The sequence below is a fragment of the Styela clava genome, chromosome 4 (assembly GCF_964204865.1).
Source record: "Styela clava chromosome 4, kaStyClav1.hap1.2, whole genome shotgun sequence".
Taxonomy (NCBI): domain Eukaryota; kingdom Metazoa; phylum Chordata; class Ascidiacea; order Stolidobranchia; family Styelidae; genus Styela; species Styela clava.
The window spans coordinates 1,745,533-1,769,310 of NC_135253.1; the positions used below are offsets into that span (position 1 = coordinate 1,745,533).

The 23,778-nt window shown below is 33.8% G+C and overlaps 1 protein-coding gene across 1 annotated transcript; it reads left to right on the forward strand.

Moving 5' to 3' along the window:
- Positions 1-11,037: 11,037 nt before the first annotated feature.
- LOC144422275 (uncharacterized) lies at positions 11,038-18,803 on the forward strand. The gene is made up of 6 exons (XM_078112290.1): positions 11,038-11,075; positions 11,585-11,655; positions 12,213-12,285; positions 16,105-16,271; positions 16,575-16,662; positions 17,772-18,803. The coding sequence occupies exons 2-6, from the start codon at positions 11,631-11,633 to the stop codon at positions 17,791-17,793; spliced, it is 375 nt and encodes a 124-aa protein (XP_077968416.1). The 5' UTR covers positions 11,038-11,075; positions 11,585-11,630; the 3' UTR covers positions 17,794-18,803.
- The last annotated feature ends 4,975 nt before the right edge of the window (positions 18,804-23,778 follow it).

Here is a 23,778-nt window from a genome sequence, read left to right on the forward strand (position 1 = left end):
ATTTAAATATAAAACTTTTTCAGGTGAAGGAAAGGAGGAGGCGGAGGGAAGAAGAGAAGAGAGTTAGAATGAGGAGGTAAATTGATTAAATAAATAGATTACTTGGCTTGGGAATGATGAGACAAATGTTGTCAGATGGTATAAGGAGAGGGTGACAAATCACTCTCCCAATTTCCCAAACAGAAACTGTAATCCATTTGATTCTGAAATATCGATGAACAATCTTTGAATATTTGAATATGTTTCCATTTTGAAATTCCATTTAAAATTTGTATTCTTTTTAGGGAAAGAAAGAATGTTTTGAAATCACCAGGTATGTTTACTATTATAAATACAAACTTGACTTCAACCATTTCTTGCATTTTATAGCAGTAGCTATTGGAACTATTAAACACAATATTCAGACATATCATATATTTCATTTACGTATGGCTGTATGGATTCAGTGTGGTGTTACCAATTAAACTCATCGTACATGTTCATAAATGCTGCTATTTATCAAGTCATTTTTTTAAGTTCATCAAGATCAATTGCACAAATCAGTGCTTGTAAAATTACGTTATATTCAAAATTTCTATTGTTTTTCAGTTGTCGTACATGAGAGAATAAATTTGACAGTAAGTTTTTTTTATGACTCGCATTTACCATAGATGTACAAGTAGCCACTGATATCTAACAATATGTAAGGCAGTGCTTCTTAAACTTATCAAGTCGTGCCAGTTTTTAGAACTTTTGGAGTCTCGCGCTCCACCTCAAAAATAACCAGCTAACTATGAGCTACCAATAACAGATAGTAAGGTGAAGTTTGTTCTAGAATCTGTGAACTAACAGCCTGAAGTTGAACTCCTAAACATGCCCCACGCTAAGAATAATAAAAAGACAAGCACAACAGCTTTATGGAATCTCTAAAAGAAGAGAAATGTAAATATCCAATATAAGACGGTCAAGATCAAATTTAACAAATATTTTAATTAGCGTCACCCCCCCTCCCACCCCCTAAAAATTGTTTGCACCCGACCTTTTGAAAACCACTGATGTGAGGAGTTACTATGTTTTGAAAAGATCATTATATTACCCAATTCATTGCAACCCAGGTGAGGTTCAGTGGCTACTGGGTTATTTGTGGAATGAAGAATTGACTATATTGAAAATATTTGATTATATAATTTCCATGTATTTTAGCGACTGTAGGACCAGGATGTTCTGTAACAGTTTTTCATTTTCAAGAGAATAGGAATACCTGATTAATAAATTATCTGCAGTTAGAATCGCAAAGATGTCTATTTTTGAATGTTTTTAAAATATTGAACAATTTTAGGTGAAAGAGGATGAGAAGGGAGATAGAATGAGGAGGTAAATTGATTGAATAAATAGATTACTTGGCTTGGGAATGATGAGACAAATGTTGTCAGATGGTATAAGGAGAAGATGTCAAGTCAAATCACTCTCCCAAATTTTCAAAAGAAACAGTAACCCATTCTGAAATATCAATGAACAATATTTGAATAACTTTCCATTTTAATATTCCATTGAAAATTTGTATTCTTTTTAGGAAAAAGGAAGGGACATTTGATATAAAGCTTCTAAAGTCACCAGGTATGTTTTTACTATTATTAAAAAAAACTTGACTTCAACCATTTTTTGCATATCATAGCAGTAGCTAGTGGAATTATTAAACACAATATTCTGACATATTATATATTTCATTTACGTATGGCTGTATGGATTTAGTGTAGTGATAATTAGTGTTACCAATTGAACTCATCATACTTGTTCATAAATGCTGCTATTCGTCAAGTCATTTTTTTAAGTTCATCAAGATCAATTGCACAAATCAGTGCTTGTAAAATTACAATATATTTAAAATTTTTATTGTTTTTCAGTTGTCCTTCTTGAACGAATGAGTTTAACAGTAAGTTTTTTTTATGACTCTCATTCACCATGAATGTACAGGTAGCCACTGATATCTAACAATATGTAAGGCAGTGCTTCTTAAACTTATCAAGTCGTGCCAGTTTTTACAATTTGTTAAGTCTCGCGCCCCACCTCAAAAATAACCAGCTAACTATGAGCTAACAGTAACAGATAGTAAGGCGAAGTTTGTTCTAGAATCTGGGAACTAACAGCATGAAGTTGAACTCTGAAACATGCCCCACACTAAGGATAATAAAAAGACAAGCAGAACAGCTTTATGTAATCTCTAAAAATAGAGAAATGTAAATATCCAATATAAGACAGTCAAGATCAAATTTAACAAATATTTTCTATTTGAATCAGCGTCACCCCCCCCTAAAAATTGTTTGCACCCGACCTTTTGTAGACCACTGATGTGAGGAGTTACTATGTTTTGAAAAGATCATTATTTTACCCAATTCATTGCAACCCAGGTGAGGTTCAGTGGCTACTGGGTTATTTGTGGAATGAAGAATTGACTATATTGAAAACATTTGATTATATAATTTTCATGTATTTTAGCGACTGTAGGACCAGGATGTTCTGTAACAGTTTTTCATTTTCAAGAGAATAGGAATACCTGATTAATAAATTATCTGCAGTTAGAATGGCAAAAAATGTCTATTTTTGATTGTTTTTAAAATATTGAACAATTTTAGGTGAAAGAGGATGAGAAGGGAGATAGAATGAGGAGGTAAATTGATTGAATAAATAAATTACTTGGCTTGGGAATGATGAGGCAAATGTTGTCAGATGGTATAAGGAGAAGATGTCAAGTCAAATCACTCTCCCAATTTTTCAAAAAAAACAATAACCCATTCTGAAATATCAATGAACAATATTTGAATAACTTTCCATTTTAATATTCCATTGAAAATTTGTATTCTTTTTAGGAAAAAGGAAGGGACATTTGATATAAAGCTTCTAAAGTCACCAGGTATGTTTTTACTATTATTAAAAAAAACTTGACTTCAACCATTTTTTGCATATCATAGCAGTAGCTAGTGAAATTATTAAACACAATATTCTGACATATTATATATTTCATTTACGTATGGCTGTATGGATTCAGTGTAGTGATAATGAGTGTTACCAATTGAACTCATCATACATGTTCATAAATGCTGTTATTCGTCAAGTCATTTTTTGAGGTTTATCAAGATCAATTGCAGAAATCAATGCTTGTAAAATTACAATATATTTAAATTTTTTATTGTTTTTCAGTCGTCGTTCTTGAACGAATGAGTTTAACAGTAAGTTTTTTTTATGACTCTCATTCACCATGAATGTACAGGTAGCCACTGATATCTAACAATATGTAAGGCAGTGCTTCTTAAACTTATCAAGTCGTGCCAGTTTTTAGAATTTGTGAAGTCTCGCGCCCCACCTCAAAAATAACCAGCTAACTATAAGCTACCAATAACAGATAGAAATGCGAAGTTTGTTCTAGAATCTGTGAACTAATAGCATGAAGTTGAACTCTGGAACATGCCCCACGCTAAGGATAATAAAAAGACAAGCACAACAGCTTTATGTAATCTCTAAAAAATAGATAAATGTAAATATCCAATATAAGACAGGCAAGATCAAATTTAACAAATATTTTCTAATTTAATTAGCGTCCCATCCCCTAAAAATTGTTTGCACCGCTCCGTTTGATGAACCACTGATGTAAGGAGTCACTATGTTGAAAAGCTCCTTATTTTACCCAATTCATTACATCCCGGGTGAGGTGGTGTATATATGACTTGCATCAGAGATGTTGGGATACCAACACAGTTTAGCCCAATGCTTTTATAGCAGTATCAACTGATAGGCTTTAGTTTTAGTAATCTTGCATGAAACCCACTTGATAAATTCGAATCATTTGCCCAATTACCACTCTTCAGCAATTTTTTAGATTTTGAATTTATCAAATTGATTACTGACCTGCGAAACCATAGGTCAAATACAGAACTCATAAACTTTATAGAGTTTGGAAAGTTTAATTTCAATTTCTATGTCTATATCAGCACTTGCTATTAGATAAATCCGTGTGGAGGCAATAATAAATTTGGGATCAAATTTTGTTTGATGCATTAAAAGTCAAGTCGTTCGAGTGGCCTAGATTAATGCAGAACATATGCATTCATATGTAGTTTTGCGTTTATTATACTACAAGGTGATGCAATAAATATAGCACATCAATTTTCTGATTATTTCTGCACAAAAGAAGAAAACCTATTCGATACTCTTACTGCTGTTTGTGTATGATTATATCTAAATGTATCAGTAGTCTAACATTTGACCAGAGTGTCTACTTGATTTTCAGAACCAAGGCGTGAAGAGACGTGCTGTTGAGGTATGTCTGCATAATGGTTTAAGTCAATAAAATATTTTGAAGACAAATTTGAAAACAATTTTTTATGACAAAATAGTTTTGACTCATGATTGTGTGTTCTGAATGTTCTAACCTTTAGTATTTACATGTAGAATTAGGAGGTTTCATCTGAATTCGAATTCCAGGCCTCTGTGTCTCTCAGACCCAGGTTAAACAAAAAATAAGAATTTGATTCAAAGAATCTGACTCAAGCTCCTAACTTCAAGATAACTAAATTTTGACCGGATTAACATTTGATAAATGATAACTTTTTATTAGAGTATGTTGCAAATTTTTGAAATGTTGATAAAATGGTTTTTTAGTTTCGTTCCAAATTTTGACTCACAACTTATGTAGAACATAATAATGTACCTGATCTAGTTTCATGTTTATTTAAGTACCAGGTGACCCAATAAAACAGAACCCATCAATTATTTAATTACTTCTGCGCAAGTAAAGAAAACTTATACAACAATTTAATTTCTGTTTGTGTTTGATTATATCTGCTGAATGATGATTTGTGCAAATGTTATGCTTTCTTTAAAACTTTTTTTTGGGAAGGGAGGGGGATCGTCTCACATTTTTGTATACATGGTGCTTTGAAACCCAATCTAAATGTGAAAAAAGATAAATTGTGTCTTCATCAGTCCGACACAATTTGACCACTCACAATTTTTTGATGTGCAGTTATGAGATTTATATACAATAACGATAAGTATTTTATTATTTTTATTTTAGCTGTCATCTGAATGCAGTGAAATGAAATATACCAAACGTAAGTTTTTGTTTTGTGTTAATAAATTTTATTGTGATTGTGGAAGCATCAATAAATATACCACCTGAAAACATATTGTATGTTTTTGGACAGATATTGCATTTATGACTATTTGAGAATATAGCTTCCACTTTATGTGTCCTAAGAGTCTTGTCGCACACTAACCCAGTATTTTTGTTGATGTCAAATAAAATGATATCCTTATTTTTGTCATGTCGTACTTGTATTATAGGCATACATAGACCACCAGTGTAAAGGCATAGAGGAAGCATATGTGTTAGTTAGTCTTCTGCAACCATAGTTACAAAGTTGAAGATTTTATCATTGGTTAAGCATTCAACATTAGACTGAATTCACCTTGTATGTTTTGGAAATTGCGGTTTCAGAAATGTAGCAGTAGTATGATAAGAGCTTTTTTATAATACTGTAAATTGAAACTTTCTAAGTTCTACCCTATCATACAAAGATACAATATGTGTCAAGACTTGAGACTTGGGAATTTTACATCAGAATACCATAAAACTTCATTACCTTTTTTGACATGATAGGTGCTGCAACAAAAAGGACATACCAAGTAAGTACATACCAAAAAGTACCAAGATAACATAGCGCAAGCAAAATACTTTGTTTCTTATTTTTCACTTATCAAGTTTTTTCCGATATTCTAAATCAGGGGTCGGCAACCTTTTATCGCTCGCGGGCCAAATTAGAGGTTGCGAGTCATTGGCGGGCCGCACATATTTTTAGAAAGTATAAAACCGAACAGATTCCCAATGAATCACACTTTTTCACACAGATGAGAAGTTAAATTTTGAGCAGCGCGCGAAGACTGACAATTCGAATATTTTCTGCTCCATTAAACCATTTGCACTTAGCATAAACTTTTCTGCATTTTGTCGCCATTTGGCTAATTATATTTAAATTATAGGCTCATCAAACTCGTAATTGTGAATTATATACTTTTTAGGTTATAATAATATAATTTTGTCTGCACGTGTCCCAAAATAAATTTTGTTATGTAAAGAATATAATTGTCAAAACAGCTGTCCTGTTACTATAATTCAGTGAAGCATCGCGGGCCGGATTATATTGCTGTGCGGGCCGGATCCGGCCCCCGGGCCATAGGTTGCCGACCTCTGTTCTAAATGTTCAAATCTCAGCTATTCATGACCCGAATGTGGCCATAAAGAAGCAGCAACTGATATGGAAATAGATACAGAAATTATTTTATTCTCTACAGTTTTTAAAAGTTGAATGAACTAAATAGTGACTTATATACAATATTTTAAGCCCGGGTCAATATAAAGTTTGTGTGTATGTAGGCTTAGTTTATTTATATAAAGAGATAAATTTCAGGTTAGTGTTGGAATTTTATTCAAGAATGTTCTTCTAATAGTACATTGTAACTGTGCTTCATCCCTGTTGGTATGTAGTTAAATTTTCTTTGTATTTACTTTTCAGAACCAAATCGATCCGAACCATGACTCAAGGTGAAATATTTTTATTTAATTAAAATCAGAATATTCCATGTTGTATATCAAGAGTGATAGAGGCATATGCACTTAAAGAAATATTGGACAGACCAGAGTTTGAAATCTATAGTTTATTTGACAAAAATATCAAGTAATAGTAAAAAAAAATTTAAATGTAACAAAACTGGTTAACAAGCTACTCATCCTAGATAAGAACCACCAGGCTATCCAGTCAATTCTAAAATAACACTACTAGACTCGAGTGCTCGGATATGCACCTCAGTTAATTAGTATTACTAATATATTTTATTTCATCATTTCACTGAAACTTAATAAGATCAATATTCCAAAATTAATTAGCCAAATTAATATCTCATCTTGGTGGGTAAAAATTATATAGTCATTATATTAACAGCTCTTGTTCACCATTTTTTATGCATTTGCATTTTTCTAATTGTTATAATTTTCCTTGCAGTTTTCGACCACCTCCAACACGAAGAGTCATGGTTCGGAAAAGGAATATCAAACACTCAAATCTTAATGAAAATAGAATTTGGAATGACATTATAAATCAATCAAACAAAAGAAATTCTAAAAGTAAGTATTTTCAATAAGGGGACATGTAACTTTACCACTTCAATCCCAAAAGAAAAATTCTTTGCCAGTTGAACACACAAATATTGTGCAAAGAGCGCAGCCAGGATTTTTTTAAGGGGGTTTACATAGAATTTGAAACGGTTCGCCAAAAGTGCAATTAACAACGCTGTATGGCATTTAACAGAACCAAAAATTTTGCGTCATTTACAGCAAAATTCAAGATTTACGTTCAGATGGCTGCCCTGTGCCAGACTTCGATAAACATCCACTAATCATCCGCTCTTCGTCGTTTTATGAGGAAACTAACTATTTGTCAGAGAGACATATGTAGCCGCACACTCTCGACCGCTATATGCCCAGTGTGAAATATTTACACACCGATCGATGTTTTGCACAAACGTGATTATTGAACACGAAATACAACAAGAACCTAGTAGAATCTTGACAACCTAGAAACAAAATGAATATAAAGAATAAACGAATGATGTATGCCAATGGTTCTTAAACTTATCTTCTTAAATTTATATGCACAAAACAAGCTCGCATGTAGCATCGATCAAATGTTAAAATCATTGATAGAGTTAATGCTGAATCAAGTGGATATTTTGATTGTCATTCAATAAGTCTTGACACCCGCAGTGATTAGTGGTGGGCAAAATTCACTTTTTTCAACCGAATAATTCGAATATTTCCAACACTAATTCGAATTTCACAACACAAATTAATTGTATTCTGATTTTTATCTTCTGCGTAGGATTTGACCTTCCATATCACAGTTTGTAAATTAGGGTCCTAATTTGAATGAAACATTATTATCAATTCAATAACCAGATGCGGATATTTATGAAACTGATAATTGATTAATAATGCAACTCAACTTTGAGTTATAATACTGATACTAAAACAAATCAATTTTGGTATTTCTACATGACCAAAATAATATTCGCTTGAAATTTTGGAGAAATTCTCATAGAATAAATTATTTACCTGTCTCACTTTCTCAAAATAGTGTTGACCCTCGTAGACCGCAAAATCCTCCCACCCCCAGCTGGCTGGTCCCCGAAATGTAAGTGTGTGTAACTCTAAACTGAAGTTCAGTTCATGGTAATTACAAATAAAGTTTGTGCATCAATTTCCACTCAACACTTATATTGGAATAAGCGTTGAAGTAGGCCATATAGTATGACCCTTGTCTACACTCGGATTTTAGCATAACATTCTAAAACGACAGTTTGTGTTTAGAAAGGCACTCAGCTCACATTAGTATGAAAACAGAATAGTATTTGCTCTTGTCACTATGTCAAATCTTTCGTGGTTTTGCCTGATGCCTTTATTACTGTAAGGCTAAGTGATAGCCTTTTTCATTTTTAGAATTTTTCAATTTGTTGTGAGCATGGAAAAAATTAATATATTGTGTGGCCCAGCTAGATGTCTCAAGTTGGTTGTAGGCCCATCAGCAAAAATGTTTCCCAGTGTTAGACTGAAATATACATTGGTAGTAAGAATTTTATATTTAAAACCAAAGGGAGAATGGTGTTTACATAGAAAGTGTGATACTATTTGATTCAATTCAACAGTTGAATGTAAAACTTCAACTACCAGTATAGGTATTACATTTTTCACAATTGTTTATCTGCATAGCAGTAATCATTGTTCCTCTGATTTGCTATTTGGTTACAGAATACAAGAAAACATCTATACCGGTGAGTTTATAAAACATCTAATTCATCTAAATTGATATTTTCTATTCTGAAGACATAAAAAAATCTTGAAATTTCTAGCAAGATTTGAACCCCAACGTTTATCCTATTGCTCTGCCCACTTGTGCCAAATGTAGTCCCAAGTTTTTCAATGAGACAAATTTTACATATTTTCTATGTTAAATTGTTGATTCAACCGATACTTCAGTGCATTCACATTTACTGAAATTGTCATTGTGAGCAATAAGCATGAGTCCAGAAACTAGTCTTTTAAGGTAAATGGTGATTCTACATGTTCTCTGTTTTTTGAAAAATTAAATGAACTAAATAGTAAATTTTTATATGAATATCTGACTAGGGTTTGTTTGTATTGGATGATGCTTAGTTTTTATTTAAATGATTTGTTTGGATAAGAAAAAATTCAGGTCACATTTAGTACTTAGTATTGGAATTTTGTTCAAGAAGATTACCATAATAGTAAATTTTGCAGCTGTGCTTCATATCTGTTGGTATGTAGTTAAATTTTATTTGTACTTGATTTTCAGAAGCAAAACAGTTTCATACAGCATGACTCAAGGTAACGATTTTCATATAACCTCTTAGAGAAATTTGGGAAGGAAAAGCGATTCAGATATATATTTTTTTGGTTAAAATTAGTTATGACAGTAAATTAGTATGACTGATATGTTTTATTTTATCATTTACACTGAAAATTAAGAAACACATTTCAGAATTCAAGTTAGCAAACTTAATACTCCACCTTGGTGATTAAAAATGTATAGTCATTATTATCTAATGCTTCTTTGCAGTAACAGGGCAGCTGCACCAAAAAGCAACCAACCCACCGTGAGACAAATGTTGGAACGAGCCAATTTTCAACGTAAGTATTTTCAATATAAGGACATAAAATTTACCAATTTGATGAAGTGAAAGGAAAAACATTTTGCCAGTTGAACTCACAAATATTACAAATATGTGTGTTGACTCTCGTAGACCGCAAAATCCTCCCGCCCCCAGCTGGCTGTCCCCCGAAATATAAGTGTGTTTAACTCTAAACTGAAGTTCAGTTCATGGTAATTACAAATAAAGTTTGTGCATCAATTTCCACTCAACACTCATATTGAAATGAGCGTTGAGGTAAGCCATATAGTATGACTCTTGTCTACGCTCGACAGTTTGTGCTTAGAAAGACGCTCAGCTCACATTGGTATGAAAACAGAATAGTATTTGCTCTTGTCACTACGTAAAATCTTTCGTGGTTTTGACTGATGCCTTTATTACTGTAAGGCTAAGTGATAGCCTTTTTCATTTTTAGAATTTTTCAATTCGTTGTGACTTGTGAGCATGGAAAAAATTAATATTTTGTGTGGCCCAGCTAGATGTCTCAAGTTGGTTGTATGGCCCATTAGCAAAAATGTTTCCCAGTATTAGACTGAAATATACATGGGTAGTAAGAATTTTATATTTAAAACCAAAGGGAGAATGGCGTTTACATAGAAAGTGTGATAATATTTGATTCAATTCAACAGTTGAATGTAAAACTTCAACTACCAGTATAGGTATTACTTTCCACTATTGTTTATCTGCATAACAGTAATCATTGTTCCTCTGTTTTGGTATTTGTTTACAGGATACAAGAAAACATCTATACCGGTGAGTTTATAAAACATCTAATTCATCTAAATTGATATTTTCTATTCTGAAGATATAAAAAACTCTTGACATCCCTAGCAAGATTTGAACCCCAATGTTTATCCTATTGCTCTGCCCACTTGTGCCAAATGTAGTCCCAAGTTTTTCAATGAGACAAATATTACATATTTTCTACGTTAAATTGTTGATTCAACCGATACTTCAGTGCATTCACATTTACTGAAATTGTCATTGTGAGCAATAAGCATGAGTCCAGAAACTAGTCTTTAAGGTAAATGGTGATTCTACATGTTCTCTGTTTTTTGAAAAATTAAATGAACTAAATAGTAAATTTTTATATGAATATCTGACTAGGGTTTGTTTGTATTGGATGATGCTTAGTTTTTATTTAAATGATTTGTTTGGAAAAATTCAGGTCACATTTAGTACTCAGTATTGGAATTTTGTTCAAGAAGATTACCATAATAGTAATTTTGCAGCTGTGCTTCATATCTGTTGGTTTGTAGTTAAATTTTATTTGTACTTGATTTTCAGAAGCAAAACAGTTTCATACAGCATGACTCAAGGTAAAGATTTCATATAACCTCTTAGAGAAATTTGGGAAGGAAAAGCGATTCAGATATATATTTTTTTGGTTTACGAGACAAAAACATCTAGTAGACAAAAGTAGGAAACTTTTCTTTGGGAAAAGTTGGAAAACTCTATTGAAAAAAAATTGCTTTCTGATGTTCACATAAGTTTTCAAGTATCGCAGGACAAATGTTTATAAGTGATCTTGCAAGGCCAAAGCAAATAATATAATTACAATGTATTTTAGTTAGATGGAACTTCACTCTAGCTATTTTTATCAGTGCTAACAAAACTAGCTAATAAGTTAATCATCCTTGATAAGAACCACCAAGCTATACTTGAGTACATACATCTGATATGCACCTCAGTTAATTAGTAATATGTTTTATTTGATCATTTGCACTGAAAACTGAGAAACAAATTTCAGAATTCAAGTTAGCAAACTTAATACTCCACCTTGGTGATTAAAAATGTATAGTCATTATTATCTAATGCTTCTTTGCAGTAACAGCGCAGCTGCACCAAAAATTCACAAACCCACCGTGAGACAAATGTTGGAACGAGCCAATTTTCAACGTAAGTATTTTCAATATAAGGACATAAAATTTACCGATTTGATGAAGTGAAAGGAAAAACATTTTGCCAGTTGAACTCACAAATATTACAAAAATATGTGTAACTCGAATCTATAGTTCAGCCTTTGGTAATCACAAATAAAGGTCACAGAGCAAGCATCCACTGATATCTAAGAATGTGTAAGGGACTACTGTTTTCTGAAAGACCACAAACTTTCTGGTTCTGTATTACCTACCCAATTTTTTCCCACGTCGTTAAATTCAACACTTTAACTGCCATTGCACCCTCAAAATCTTTTTGACCAGGCTGTCCCTCATGTGATGTCAAATATAAATCAATTCCTCAAATATGGTTGAAATTGGATACATTCAATATGATATTTCTCTATATGTTCATTTACTCTGATATTCGTTTATCAGTAATAATTTATGAAAATTTGCATTACTAAAGTTATGACTAAATCGTGGAAATAACACAGTGAAGTTCACACTATTTGGAATTGAATGTGAACCACAATTTTGAAACCAAAAACCTATTCAATTTTAAATTTTTCACAGCGGTACTGCAAGGAAAAAAAATTAATGACGAATTGGAACTTGTTTGCAGAGTGGATTGGCCATCATATGTCAGGTATTCATTTATATTACTTTGTTTTTTCACTGATTTCAGTAATGAGTTATTGGTAATTGGGTTGTTTTTAGTATACAGTGATACCTCGTTAGTCAAACATAATTCCTTGAGAATTGGTGTTGAACTACCTAACTTCTTTTTTCATACAAAACAATCGGAAATATTTATAAAGAATTCCTATCAGTTGTATGTATGTTATAGTAGGGTTTCCCAAACTAGTGTCTGCGGACTGGGATAACTGCACAGGGGTCCGCAACATATTATAAATCTGACACATACATTTTAACGTATATCCACTGTCACATAGACATTCATGAACGAGATAAAACATAAGTTCACACAGTCTCGTATCATAATTGTTACAAAACCTTAACAATTGAAGTAAAAAAATTAAGTTAATTGTGTGAGACTACACCAGTAATATACAGAATTAAATTCGTTCTAAGTGTTCAATTAGTACCGACATCCCAGATATCGGGGGCAAATTAATCATAATCCTATCGAATTGCCCTAGAATGTATTGATTCAGGTTCAATGATACAGCATAAGATGGGGGGTCCGTCAAAAACAAGATTTACAACCAAGGGTTCACGGCCCAAAAGTTTGTGGGAATCTGTGTTAGAGCACATTGCATACTTCTGCTACTTCATTTTAGCCTTCGTGTTCATATCAGAGTTGCTATTTCGAAGCCAGATTTAAAATCTAGATTTTCTGTGATTTTCACCATATAATTCTCAAATTTCTTGGGATTGATAAAATTGGAAAAGACACACATAAAACAAATACCGTATTTCCCAATAAAGAGATCTAAGAGGCTAAGCCTAAATTTAGCACTGAAAAAGAGGGTTTTCCATATAGCCATCCAATAAGACAAAAAGATGGGAAGAAAAAGTTCGTCTTAGTGGGTCAGTAATATGTATCAATAATTTTATATGGTTGGAACCAGGTCTTGTTTATTTCAGGTAGAATAATATTCACAGCATTATTTTTACCAATAAGGAGTAATTTTAATCATTTTGAACAATACATAAACTGAAATAACCCATGATATGGTGTGATAGTTACTGCATGCCATGTTTTTAAAGGAATGAGACAAGTAACTGCTGGCGCTACAAAGTCAATTAAATAATCTTGATTGACAGAAACTTTGACCTCCGTGAATATGTTATAAAATATATCAACCCATATATTGAGCTCACATAAATCATGTTTGAGAAGTATAAGCCGAACCCATCGAAGGAAGTAAGAATAGTCGTCCAACAAGACGCCCCCCCAAAAAAAAATTAGACAAAAAAAAAAGACTTATTAGGCAGAAAATACAGTATCGTAAGCATTCATGTTCATTCCTTATAAAACTAACACAAAAACATGAGAGTGGGATCATTAGGACAATTCCCAATTTTGTTGGCAAAAAAATCCAAGAGCTGAAAATGCACTAATATCAATTATACCACAAAAATACTAATATTATAGCAGCTGCAATAGTGAAAATTTATAAGATTTAAATTTCTCAATTAAGGCCACAGACACTCATTTAGAAATATAGGAGATTGAGCTACTGAGACTTTAAATCATTATAAAATTGTTTGTTTTGTTAGTAAATACTAAAAACAGTATTTAATGATGAAGAGATTGAGGTTTATGCTTAATTGTCAAATGTTGATGCGTCTTAGATCAATATATTTGTTTCTCAAAAAAATGTTTTTTTGGTTTTACTGTGTTTTCATTTACAATGATTTCCTTTTTGACTAGTTCCGACTAATGCAGCATTTCTTAACCTGGGGAAAATTTACCCCCGGGGGTAAATTTCTTCATTCTTGGGGGTAAATTTCGTTATTGTAAAAAATATTTTAAACAAACACAAAACATATCTATTTGCTTGTTTTGTTACGAGAAATCAGTGTCAGCGTATTATTTATTAATAGCGGTCCTATTTCAAACGAATTTGAAAACCAACACCCATAAATAAGTCGAGTTCTTTTCATTAAATTTTGACCCCCCTCCTTTAAAAGACTTGGAAGACTTAAAAAACCGTTAGTAACGTGTGCGATTGCATTTTACTATAATCTCCGATATTTTTCGTCAGCATGGCTTGTTATTTTGGTCGTAGACACCTTAACGTTGGTGTTTATTCTCGCTAAATCACATATTTCCTTCAACATAAGTATGTCTTATGTTCATCGGCGGGAAAATGCTCAAGTATATCATTTAATTAGTAACGCTAATTTATTGGTTGACAGGCGGCAATATAAAACACTAAGAATAAAACCCAAAACAATAGAAGTTTCGTCATAGGAGGCAGGTGACGATTAAAAACGCCTCTTTATCCATTGTGAATCGCGAAAATTCGTGTGTCTGTAGCACACATTATGTTCAGTCGGCGTTGGAACCATAGCGCCAATGACATTGAATGAAATACAGCCAATTGTGCCTGCTGAGAAAGTGGCGTATTCGCGGCGAAGGAACTTCAGTAGCCTTCCGGAAGGGATTTCCAGGCGTTGAATATGTATTTTCGATTTACTAATATATTTCATGTGTATTTTCATTGCCCTAAATTAAATTGTAATTTATGTGAATTTAGATCAGATCTTTTCTAACGGCGATAGCGAGTTCGCAAGATCGAAAAAAAAGAATCAAAGCTAAATATAATCGGGCAGTTCATCTCATATTTTCATGTTCACAGTTTACCTTGGTAATTTAGACTTTAGAGTAGTAATGTTTTTCTTTTGCCGTAAGAAGAAACAATTGCAAGTTACGTTGAACACATTTAAATTACTATAGAAAGATATTTTAGATTCTCATAATTGTCAGGGAAATGAGGAAAGTCGGCTGCAAAAGTGGGGTCTTTTAACGAGCGCGTAACCGCGACGACTGTCTCATAAGGGATTGGATTTTAACCCTGTGTCTAAATCCTAGCTGCGCTCCTAATCAGAGCAAATTTTTATATTTTGAGTTGACGTATCTTATTCAGTATGGTGTTTATATTCCCCAGAGTGTTCTGTGCAAAAAGCACATACATCTTGAAAGCTTTTTGTGATCGATAATTTTCATTTTCCCACTCCGAACTTTTTTCGCAACTCTCTATCACCTCAATATCCCCTCGCATACGTTTTCCCCCTCCCACACCACTCTTTTCCCACCGAACCCCACTCTCTTATTTTTCACGCCGAACTGAAGCCCAATACAGAGGCGAAGACGGGGTATAAAAAAGAAAGAGAGAGAGAGAGAGACTTCGCATCTAAATTTAGAGCTATTTATATTTTACCTGACGAATTTTTAATATCAGATGTATTGGGGGAAATCTTGTAACCTTGTTTGATAAAGGGGTAAATTATTCAAAAAAGGTTAAGAACCACTGGACTAATGTGTATTTTGATTGGGTTGATTTTGACATAATAATAGTGTCTGAAATGAATCCCAACCGGTGAACATTACAAATGTCGGAGAGCGATGAAGCTGCAATAATAAATAAAGTAGTTTTTATGCAGTGAGAAATGGGAAAAAAGTTCTAAAATGGACGAAGGTTGGGACCACTAGCCAAAATATTATGTTATTAAAGAGGATTACAATTGTTCCAAAAGGTTTCTAAGTTTGCTCATGTATGGATACATCTCAAATGATTTATATTCAATAATGAAGATTCATAAATTTGGGGACAAAATGGAATGTTTTGACTAATTGACATTCTTTTGCTTTCATAGTGCATTTTTCCTTTTTAACATTTTAGATATTCTGCAGTCAAATAATATTTTTGATCATAAAGTCAAATATTCAACCATTTTCCATCTTTTCATCAATAAATATAATAATTTCTTGCAGAAAATATTTATCTCCATCTGCTACCATCACTAAGTTGCCAATTGTCACTGAGGTGCCATTTGTCACGGACCTATCGTCGATCAATGGGTCGTCATCTGTCAGAGAGGTATCATTTATCACAGAGTCATCAGCTGTCAGTGAGTTGACAACTGTCACTTTACCTAACGGTAAGTCAGTTTTATAGCAAAAATTTTTGTTTTTTACAAGCAGAGTACCCGACTCAAAACTCTAAATTCTGGACCATTTAAAATCTACTCTCCTAAAAAAATTTCGAGTTGATGGAAATTTTGACTCCAGAATAAAAAACAAACCTCATTTGTCTATGGAGAATTTTCGGTCAACATGAGACTTATTGAAATTTACAAATTTTCACTTCACTTAAACTCTCGAAACGTTTGACACCTGCGCTTAATTTCATTGCCAACGATAAAATAATTGCAACTTATATAGAATATATATATTTCATTCAGCTGTCGACATATTACACACTGACAGTGATGACTCCAGACGCACAGATGATACCTACTGTATCAGGAAAAAACCCAAACACCAAACAAGGTATAGTATATTATTATTTTTATGGTATTGAGAATAAATTAAGCACTTGCATAGTATTAAAAAAAAAAAAAAGTCTTCCAATTCCAAGACGACATTTAATCCTCACAAAGTATCTATGGTAAAATTCAAAGAATTAAATTTTCCTGTAGAGTGGTAAGTTTTCTTAAATCCTGCTGTTTTTATTAATCAATGCTGTGATCTGTCAACAAGGCATGCTTGTAAAGGTTCAAAATTCAAATATATCCAACCCAGTTTGAGTTTTTGTACCTTAGCTGTCAAATTCAGGTACCGGTACTTGAAGTGTTGATAGTACTTCCAGCTATTTATTGACCTATTCTATCATAGTGTAAGATATATATTTAGAACAGGTCACAATGCGCCAGTCATCATAGATAGGACACATAGCCATATCATGATGATTGGATATTGATCCAACTCCGAGCCATATGGACCTCTCCTCGAGCATCGACTTCCTTGTTTACCTCGTGACATTGGCCAATCAGCAAGATACAAAAAATGACGTAACAATGCTCCCTTTTCGCATCCACTCAGACACTTTTCTCACTCAGACAGATTTTCAAGCGTGGTTGCGAACATTACCTCGTTTTCGCGTTTTTGAGCTCTATTCGTTAGTTTTCAGTTGTGTTTCAGAAACTTAAAAATATAAATCAGATAATTCAATGATCACTCTGTCTTCCTAGGAGTTTCAATTTAATTGCAATAATAAAAAATTAGTGTAGAAATAGCTGTGATAGAGTCGGCTAAAATTCTTTACCGGTACATTTAAAAAACAGATTATTGTATGCGATGAATCATAATGATGGTTTAAAACACATAGCCCATTTCACAGGTGCCAACTCGCATAAGCACTCTTAGAATAGCCCTGAAAATTCTGCAATGATAAAGTATAGGAAGAATATTCCGGGGGTCGAAGGTCGGGGGAAAGGTCCATATTTGGAAATTTACAGTTAATGTCTATAGCAGCGGTTCCCAATGGGTGTGTCGCGAAAATGAACATAATTTTGTTGGACAGAACTAAAGTATGATTTAGTAATTCATTTTCAACTATTTTCCAACTTTTCATTAATGAATATAATATTTTCTTGCAGATATATTACATCTACACCCTAAAGACCAGAATGAATTTAAAATTATTTTTGTATGGTATTGATAATAAATAAAGCACTTGCATGATATGAAAAAGACAACAACGTCTTTCAATTCCAAGATGACAATTAATCCTCACAAAGTATCTATGTGGTAAAATTCAAAGAATAATATTTTCCTGTAGAGTGGTAAGTTTTTTTAAATCCTGCTGTTTTTATTAATCAATGCTGTGATCTGTCGACAAGGCATGCTTGTGAAGTTTCAAAATTCAAAAATACCTAATTCTATATGAGTTTTTTACCTTGGCTGTCAAATTCAGGTACTGAAAGTCTTTATTGACCTATTCTATCGTAGTGTAAGATTAAAAAAATATATAATTAAAACATGTCGCAATGCGCCAGTCATCCTCATAGGTAAGATGGCTTACACATAGCCATATGATGATAATAGGATATTGATCCAACTCTGGACCCTTACAGTTAATGTCTATATCAACGGTAAAGATATTTTTGGTAATTGCTGTTCTGTAAATGTCGCTTGAGAGTTTCACTGCTAGTCCATGGGAATGTTCTGATGATACTTTTGTGTATTTGAAACTAAATAAATAAATGGTAGAAGTGAATCGCATAATCGCAAATATAAAGACCAAAACTAAATATAATTGGGCATTTTTTTTTCATATTTTTATGTCAACAAAGGGTATTTTAGTCGGTATATGCTAAAAAAGTTGTCTCTTTTAGCGAATGCATAATCATGGTTATAGTTTCCGAATGGAATGGAAATTTCTGGTTTTGAAACCCCCGTTTTTGAAAATCCTGGGTGGGCAGATATAAGGTCAAAATTATGGAAAAATACATTTCTGTTACAAAATTTAAATTCACTATCGGCATGAAAAACACTTTTATCATAATAACTGTTATTCTTGGGTGAAGTTCTGGTGGTTCTCTTGTATACTGGTTGTATAGCTGCAGTAAGAGGTCGTTTCATTCTGCAATTACGTAGTTCATTTAGGAACCACTTGTACAAATAGTGGTGTTGAGGTTGATATGTAATGTAATCTTGAAAAATATTTTACAAGCAGAAATGCTTTATTTATTAATACCCAGACTCAATAAATGCTTTGCGAGCAATATGGATAATGCTATTACATGTTTTGCTACATACATTCTAGTAGTCATTCGTTTTGAAAGAATTTCCATGAAAAATAGATGGTAGTCAGCAGATGTTTCTACCAATAACAAGTAGGTACTAACAAGTAGGACTATTTTTAGTACTAACTTCCTGGGCAAGTGCTGTTTCTCAATCATTTTCATCTTTCACTGTAATAGGACAAATTTCAGAAGTAAGCCTTTTATAACGCTAACATAATCAATTGCTCTAAAAAAAATATACTGGAGTAAAAAAAATTGTGATACCAACATTTCGACTACGCTTAGTTCCTGCCGAATTGAGTTCTTCACAATGATCAGAATGTACTTGGTTGGGTCCTTTCAAATATGCAAATCCAGGTCTTCGTAAATTTTTCAACGATTGTTGAAGTCTTTTTGTGCTACGGTGCTCTATTGAGTAACTTCATCCACCATATGTAGGTGTCACACAGTGCTACAGTCTAATTAAAATAATCCCTAGCCAAAGATAAATCAACCACAAGTGGATGGACTTTATATATGGAACATGTTTCACTTTCATCTATAAGCTGACTATGTCCAGGACACAATTTTAGCATTGATCATCAATCTTTACATATTTTTTTTTTTAGTGTATTGTCTTCTAACTTTTCAACCCATTTTCTGACAATAAAGTTTCAGTTTCGAGGTCAGAGATGCAATCAAAGGCAGCTCACCAAACCTATGCCTCAAAAATGCTATGACTGTGGAAGCAATTAACGCAGTTCATTCGATCAGAAGAAAACCACATTGCAAAGCATTCTGCAGAACCTGAGAGAAATGTGGCATAACGAATCACCTTGCAACAGTGTGTTGGCAAAAGGATTCTGCAATGGAGTTAACAGCATCTGCTAATCATTCTGAACGGAAAACAACATAACAGAGATTATAATCAATGTCACCACAGCCATGATGGTCGTCTTACCAGACAAATGTATTTCTACATATCCAGACAGTGTAACCAGTATATGTTTTGCAGAATTATCCTCTTTGTATGTTTGGTCTACAACAATGTAATCTAACACTATGTAAGAAAGTTGTGCGAACAGTCAAAAACTTTGGATTGGCCCATCACTTCCATGCCACCGTACATTTCTTGATGAGTCGGCCTGGAGTTCACAGACGAAACTGTATATTTGTCCCATAATTATACCCGAGCAGAGATACATGCATTGGACTCATGCATCCTTCTCAATTCCAATGGATGTCAGCCAATCACTATCATCAGGAAATTGATAAATCATCATTCAAGGTAGGGCAGAACATCACTGTTCATAGCTGTATTAGACAGCAAACACAGCGTACCCCTTACCCTGAACAACCAGTATGCTTGCCTTTTTAGCTACCTGAAAACAGTCTGTACGAAAAAACTAAGCACTTTCAATAACACCGGTGGATTTTCTTCATAGGTTAGGCAGTTGTTCCCTCATCCTATGACGGAATGCACCAGTGTTACTAAAAAGTCTTTTGGCTAAGAATCCTTTATAGGTTCTTAGTTTTGCGCATAGATTGTTTTTAGATAACTATTAAGGTAAGCAGGCTGGGGGTTGGGGTTTGATGTGTTTGCTGCCTAATGCAGCTGTGAACAGTGCTGTTATATCTTACCCTGAATGATGATTTTATCAATGTCCTAATGATAGTGATTAGATGGCATCCATCGGAATTTGGAAGGTTGTTGAGTTCAATGCAGTTATGTTTGTTCAGGCATAATATTGGAACAAATATACAATTTTAGGTGCTCCAGAAGTATGTGCACCAAGATGAGGCACAACCTGAATCCTAACTATGTTCAGGTTGTGCGCCATCTTGGTGCACATGCTTCGCAGCACCAAATTTTGTCTGTGAACTTGCTGCCAGAGAATTACATGGTGGCATGGAAGCATATCGGATCGGGTTTACATATTTATCCAGTGGGACCGGAAAGCCGATAAGACAGCTTAATTATATGGTGAACCATAGCCTCTCGTCTGGTTACCAGTCCATGTTGGGTATGGCATTAGTTAGCCAGTTATTTTGTTTTCAGAAGCATGGACTTGATGGTGGAGGAAGCTACAACGGACCAGCGATAACATGAACCAACCTGCGGCGGTGAGGAGTCCAGCATGCCTCTCACACATAGACATCCTGTAGACTGTAGAGGAACTCACAGATGGTAATCAGAGGTGCGGTGGCGAGCGTATTCATGCACCCCACAGCCGAGCCGTGACAGGCCATTCGGAAATTTTCGACAGTTTGCATAACTTCCTTACATGGTGTTGGATTACATTGGTGTAGTCCTAATGTATTTAGAAGGCCTAATGATGTAAGACATATGTTGGCTCCACTGCTGTATATGCAGAAATATGTTTGTGGCGTAGACAACCATCATGGGCTGTTATGGTGGCATTGATTATTGTGATCTCTGTTATGTTGTTTCTCTGTTCAGAATGGTTAGCAGATGCTGCTAACTCCACTGCGGAATCCTTCTGTCGATACACTGTTGCAAGGTGATTCGTCATGCTACATTTCTCTCTTGTTTTGCAGAATGCTCTGCACTGTAGTTTCTCCTCTGGTTTAATGAATTGTGATCATTGCTTTTACAGCCACTGCATTTTCGAGGTATAGGTCAGGTAGGCTGCATTTGATTGCATATGTATTTTAAGAATCTTATTCAAACAGCTACCATGTCTTGAGGGTAGCGAACTTGGCTTAGTCAGCTTGTAGGATGTCAACTGATAGCAGGGGCGCAGCCAGGATTTTTGTACCAACAATGTCACAAGGTGTTTACAAACCTAAAATTGTGTGCAGTTCACAGCGAATCTGTGTTGAGTAAATTCCAGATTGTTGTGTAGCTCACTTCCCTTTGCCAGACGTCGGGAGAACAAAGCGGAATCTAGACAATTTAGAAACGACATCAATATAGAAACTGAACAAATGATATATGCCAGTGGTTCTCAAACTAATTTCGAACTTCAAATTAATTTTGAAAGAGAAATACAAATATACGGATGTCAGTGGCATTATAATAGTTTATATAAACAAAAACAATGTACTCGCATGTAGCATCGATTAAATGGGCATGAAATGTGAAACTATTTTTGAACTTTTATTTTAATGTTAATTATGTCGATTTTATATGATGTGATTAGTGATGAACAAAATCTATTTTTTTAATATTCAAATATTTTCAACGATTATCGGAAAACGAGTATTGTAGATAACTCCTTTTTTTAACTCCAGAATTTTTTTACACCGTCACCGTGATCTCTTTGGCGGCCGACCTTAATGGTAATAAACTGTATCAATAAAGGACCTTTTTAATACACAAGTATCAATCTTCACGCAACGGCTGACATCGAAGTTTGGCTTTCATATTTCAGGCAGAACTGTGAGTTCACATCAGCAAAAATGTTAAATGCAGCTATCATATAAGGAGTGAATTCACAACACAAATTAATTTTATTCTGATATTTAATATCAGTTTTTTAATTACGGTACCAGTTTTAAGCAAACAATATGATCATTACTGACCTCTGAATGAAAATATTTATAAAGCTGATCATAGACTTTTTTAAGCATTTAAATTCCTATTGTGTCTGTTGTATTCTCGTCTTATAATTAAAAAATCAATAAGTTCGCATAGATAACCTGTGACATTTCAGAATTGAAAAAAACTGTGCTGACGTGCTTCATGCAAAATTAGAAATTGAACACATATGATTGGCGCAGTAAGAGTAAAATACCATAAAACAAAGATTTCCACATTAATCGGTTCTGTCTGTTAGAGAAAGCCTTAGGTGAATCGCAACCGTAACCACACACCCCCCCCCCCCCCCCACACACACACACACACTGGCTGCGCCCCTGTCTAATAGTGATCCCTTGCAGAATCTTGCATTTCATCTGGAGACATGAGGGGGTTTCGAGGACCTTGGTAAAGAACTCCTTGAGAGGTAACTAATTTTATTCACCTATTTTACATCAATTTGTGTAATGGGACTGAAATCTTTAAACAGGGGGATATTTATTTGACTAACACGGACAGTCCTCTAGTTCGTAATAGAACTAATACAAGGAAAATCGGAATAAAACTATGGCCTAACTGTAACCGAGTACTCATACTTCGGGAGTACCATATTTTGTACCTCATATTTCAGAAAGATACCCCACCAATTTGAAAATATCGGCTTGAAACTGGCTCTAGTCATAATCCTTTGGGTTAGATAGCATTTCTGAGGAGCACTGGACATGACTGGTTCTAGACGTTTGACTATAATTTTTGAAATGATTTCGTAATTTGTATTAATTAGGGGTAGTAATGGGTCCCTAATTTTTTAGTTTTTTTCTATATAAAAGCTTGACTTTTGCTATTGCAGAGGAATTGGGAATAGGGTCGAATGAAAAAACATTAGTGATCATTTGTGTGAATTTTATTTTTATAGTGTTCCACAAAGTTATGTAAAATTCCTTACTGAGTTCGTCTATCCCAGGTGATTTTTTGTTTTGCGTGATTATGCAGAGTTTTAATTTCGTCGCTGGTGACAGGTTGTTCCAATATAAAATATCTTAAATAGATACTTTGGACGAACTCTTTAGCGATATCACTGGTAGTAATCGTTTGTCTTGTGTTCTTCCCACCATAAATTGACATAAAAGCCTTACACTAGTGACTAGTCGTTGTTTGGCGTCTATAACCTTTTTATTGTGGTTTGTTTGATTTTATCATAAAGTTGTATTTGGAATGTCAGTTGTTCAATTTTAAATATATTTCTCCCTTACCCTTCATTTATGAGTTCATCTACATTTTTCGGTGTCAGTTTTTTTTTTTTATCTTTACCGACATTTTTGGGAATCGAGACTACCT

What these genes read in the sequence shown, in the direction of transcription:
- LOC144422275 (XM_078112290.1), top strand. Translation starts at nt 11,631, where the DNA reads ATGTTGGAACGAGCCAATTTTCAAC. An exon ending in GGAACGAGCCAATTTTCAAC is followed by an intron (nt 11,656 to 12,212) that starts GTAAGTATTTTC and finishes AATTTTTCACAG; the next exon opens with CGGTACTGCAAGGAAAAAAA. An exon ending in AAACCCAAACACCAAACAAG is followed by an intron (nt 16,663 to 17,771) that starts GTATAGTATATT and finishes ATTTTCTTGCAG; the next exon opens with ATATATTACATCTACACCCT.